This window comes from Hyalella azteca, unplaced genomic scaffold (genome assembly GCF_000764305.2).
Source record: "Hyalella azteca isolate HAZT.00-mixed unplaced genomic scaffold, Hazt_2.0.2 contig15302, whole genome shotgun sequence".
NCBI lineage: Eukaryota > Metazoa > Arthropoda > Malacostraca > Amphipoda > Hyalellidae > Hyalella > Hyalella azteca.
Window position 1 is genome coordinate 1,673 of NW_025945159.1, and position 4,792 is coordinate 6,464.

At 38.8% G+C, this 4,792-nt stretch overlaps 1 protein-coding gene across 1 annotated transcript; it reads right to left on the reverse strand.

Annotated features, from left to right (window-relative positions):
* Positions 1-3,570: 3,570 nt before the first annotated feature.
* On the reverse strand, positions 3,571-4,320 carry LOC125179129. The gene is made up of 2 exons (XM_047884359.1): positions 4,092-4,320; positions 3,571-3,767 (listed from the first exon to the last, which is right to left on the reverse strand). The coding sequence occupies exons 1-2, from the start codon at positions 4,318-4,320 to the stop codon at positions 3,571-3,573; spliced, it is 426 nt and encodes a 141-aa protein (XP_047740315.1).
* Positions 4,321-4,792: the final 472 nt, after the last annotated feature.

Below are 4,792 nucleotides of genomic sequence, written 5' to 3' on the forward strand. Positions count from 1 at the left end.
GGATAAAACGCGCATAAAAAAAACTAAGGGAAAATGAGAAAAGTGATCATCAAATTTTTAGGTATGGTCCTTACGAACCGAATGATACGTGTCTCGATGTTGTAGGATGATATTTGTAGGAGCAGATAGATTTTCTAAAGTACCTCTTTTAGCCGTTTTCTATGAATTTCTCGTTTTCTATCAATTTTTTCGAAAAATTCATGTAAGCAAAATGTTCTTATTTTTACATTTTACGTATTTATGTGAAGTTTCATGATGATCGGATAATAACTGTAGAAGTTTTTCCGGAGGGTAGTCGGTCCCTTTAATCCCTATATGATGGTTCTTAACAATGAAGGCAACCAATAACTCCCCTCCTAAATAAGTTACAGGTCTGAAATTTCAATGGTATTCTGGCTAGTTATTTTCAATTACCGGACAGTAAGATATATTATGTAAATTTTGTATTACCACTTCTGTAAACATTCCTTCTTCCCACCTCACTTTGCAGTCTCTTTCGATCACCTTTCGAAGCCCTTATCTGAAGCTGCGGTGGCTTTTAAAGGGTCGAAACTAACAATACACGTTTCCCTGCATCGTCATAACATGTAAATATTGTTAAGGAGATCGTAAATGAGCATCATGTGTTTTAATTATTACTAAGAGATAATCGAAATAACGTTTTAAAATATGAAGAGAATGAATGCATAAACAGCGCAATTCAATATAAAATTTCCCATTTGCTACCACATGAACGGTTATTTTAATGCAAATTATTGAATTAAATGTGCTAGAATATAGCATATTAAATTCTATACGTACATGATACTATGCAATCATTGGAGCATTCATGTCAATTTTGAAATGTTAAATATCAGAAATTCGTTAAAAAACGGTTAAGAAATGTTTTTTAATTCATATCATTTTACTTCTGTAGAAAATTTTTCATTGCTAGAAGTAGCCCGTAACAATACATTGCACATCGCTTAATAATTTCTAATATTAATGTCAGACTAGGCCTACTGAATTACTGTCATACTGAATTGCTGATTCATATTTTTATAACTGTGATTGCAAAAAGGATGATTCATATGATAATGAAAAAGGAAAATATAGATATATAATTTTTAAAGCTATAATGAGCTAAATCATTTTGATGAGTTATTTCCTCGTATTGGCTTCGTATTGTGGGAAATTTTTCATATATATGCTATTTTTAGCGCATTTACTCATTTATGGAAAAAATATAACTCAGTACTCACTGCAGTGAGTGACAGAGAGCTCATTTTTCAAAATTGACGAAAACGTGGTAATGTCGAGCACGATAGTAAATTTTTTCCATAAATGAGACAATGCGCTAAAAATGCGCAATTGTGCTCGTCATGTCCGTCCGTCTGTCCGTGCGTGCGTCCGTCTGTCTGTCTGCATGTGACTTCACGTTTTCGTCGATTTTGAAAAAATGCGCTCTCTGTCACTCACTGCAGTGAGTACTGAGTTATATTTTTATATTTCGGCACAACGGCACTCAAAAAAATAAACCTAGAAAGGCACACCACGCAAAAAGTGCTCGTAGGTTTATCATGGATTACCGGTAATTCGTGTTCAAATTTATGCAAGAACATAGAGCGACATTCTAGGGTTGGGTGTGAGTGCTCAACTAATCGTTAAAATTGCATTTCCAAGTCGGTATAGATCAGCTTTGTAATACAATGCACTGATAAAGAAGAAAATAACAAATTCATGTAATATTAGCGTCCTTTTATCAGAAATTCTAATTCCTTATCACAAGATACTAATAAATCCTTTTATAATAAAATTTGGCATAAATCATTCATGGATATAGAATAACTCGTTGAAAAAATACTTGCAACGATATTAATTATGAATCCATGAGTATATATTCAAATAATGTTGACATTTCAATGTTACAAATTTCAAATTAGCTAGCATTGCTATATTATCTATTGATGAGTGATACCCGTCAGTCAGTCCCTGAACAAATTTGAACAGTACGAGTCAAAAGTTGACTCGTGCGTTCGCCCAGTGTGCCGAGTTGAGAGTTGGAGCGTCCGTGAACGGGACTCTTAAGGACGCGCGGCTCAGTGCAGGATGCGCTTGATTTGATCCAATTATTGTTAAAGAGCGCAAGTGTCATGATGAGTCATATGGCTGATGGTTTGGGGGTGGTTTCCTGTACAAGTGAATTTGTCCGTTAGAGCATTAGATTTGTATTTCTTTCTCTACGTTGTTAAATTTAAAATGAAGTGGTAACGGATTAAGAAATTTCACTTGATTATTTATTCAAAATTCTGCATCGCTGAGTCACCTCGTGCATTTAAATACGAGACATAGAATCGGTAGCTGCGTACCTTGGTGCAAATAATTAACCCTCTTGGTGGAATGCGATGCCCGACATTTGCTTGCATCAGGGAGGTTGAGTTTGTAGCGAAGGCACTTCATATCGCCCAGTGGTTACAGTCTAGAGTACCAGGATAGCAGAGATATTTAGAGTACCAGGATAGCAGAGAGGCGCGGGCTCGACACCGCAACAAGCTGTCAATGTTCTGCAATGTTAAGAATCGGCGACAGGCCTACGGCCTAATGAACGCTGATACCGCTATTATTGTTATCATTTGATGGGACTAATGTCCACTCATAATAGGCTTGGAACTTGACAACCTTGTTAGTACAGGGTGCGGCGTGGGAACTTACTCTTTTAAAAAAATCACAAAGTAAAAAGTATTAAAGATAGCGTTTTAATTCTTTCTTTTTTACAAAGAGCTACATCTGTCTCTTATACACATCTAGATGTGTATAAGAGACAGGAATATTACATCTTGTAGGTGACCTCCATGCTGTTCAATACATTTTGTCAGACGAGATCGGAAGTTTCGCTCCACCTTCTCAAGCATGTCTGGACCAATGTCAGCAATAGCAACGCGAATGTTGTTCTTCAGTTCAGCTAGGGTCCTCGGACGATTGGTGTACACTAAGGATTTCAAGTATCCCCACAAAAAATAATCGCAGGGGGCTAAGTCCGGCGAGCGCGCTGGCCACTGGAGATCGCCCCTTAAGGAGATCACGCGTTGTGGAAAGTGTTCGCGCAAGAGAGCCATTGAAGCGCGTGCTGTGTGAGCCGTGGCCCCATCTTGTTGAAACCACACATTTCTTACACCAAGTTCATCAAGTTTTGGAAGGAAAAACTCTTGAATCATCTGAATGTACCGTTCAGAAGTGACTGTAACTGCCCTATCGTTCTCTTCAAAAAACCATGGGCCTATGATGCCAGTCCTGGATAAGGCACACCAAACAGTCACTCGTTCTGCATGAAGGGGCTTCTCATGAAGTTCTCGGGGGTTCACACCACTCCAATATCGCATGTTTTGCTTATTCACACACCCTGACAGATGAAAATGTGCTTCATCACTAAAAAACACAAGTGCGTTGTTAGGCAAGTTTTCAACGATGGCTTCACATGCCCTTTGTCGTGAAACAAAATCACGTGGATTTAGTTTTTGCACCACTGCCAGTTTGTAAGGGTGGAATTTTAAGTCTTGGTGCAGAATTCGCCTAACTGTGCGATCGGAAATTCTAAGCGCAGATGCATGTTTTCGTGCGGATNGGTCTTGGCCAATCAAAATCAGGTCTTGGCCAGCGGTGGTCAGGCGGACAGTGGACACACGAGGTGCCAGCGTCCCTCGTAGGCTGACCGCGCACCACGAGCGCCATGAAGAGCAGCAGCAGAACACCGGAGGCCCTGAGACGCATCTTGTGTCCGGACTGGTGATCTGTCGCGCAGGATTTACTGCCTTTTACTTTATCTATTACCTTTAATTACTTAGCTGGTAATTAATAGCATTTCTAGAGGCCTCAACAATTTTTGTTTTACTATATATTTCACTATTTCGGGGTACTTCACTGTTCCTTGACTAAGAGCTGTGTTTTAATTACGGCTGTACTGAGCATCAGCTTTCTCCCATCTTGCTAAAGAACTTTTATAAAATAATATAATATACATTAATATTATCTATTGAGGCGGATAACCCATATTATAACGAATCAATAATTCTTTTTATAAATGATCAAAAGAACAAATACATAAGAACACTCACCAGTGACGATGCAAGTGCCCTGGGGCGGTTTATTCAGGTTGTATATTGGCTGCACTCTCAGGTAGTCGGTCGTGCTCTTCGAGTTCAGTGTGGCTTGGAGGGCTGGTGACGCGTAAGAGAAACAATCTACTGGCCTGCCTGATGCGACACTGACGCACTGCCACCGTGTGCTGCCATATTTACATATCTCTACGCACAAGCAACGGTTGGGAATCGCTGAGAAATTCATAGCCGCCTTCTTGCGGAAGCTCAAGCAAAATTGGGCATTAGTAGTTTAGAAGAAATTTCTTGATTACTGCGAATTTAAGCACGTATTGCTGTTTAAATCACGAATGAAGGTAAAAAAAAACTCGCGAACGAAGGCACAATCGAAAAAATTTTCACCAGCTAAACATTACTGTTGGGTAGTTAGGATTGTAAATTCAAAATTTCGTTCGAATATGTTCAGTAGTTTGGAATAAATTCATTGATCACTTTGAATTTCGGCCCGTATTGCCATTTAACTATGGCAAAAACAAATGAAGGCAAAATAAAAAAAAATTTCACGAGCTAAATATTACCGTTAGGTCCTAATGAATACGTGTACCAAGTTTCATCGAGTTAAGTTCATTAGTTTGAGATATATTCCATGATCGTTGAATTTAGAAATTGGAAGTGAGACAGGCCGCGAATCCGACCGTAAATTTGTCCGAGACGTAAAA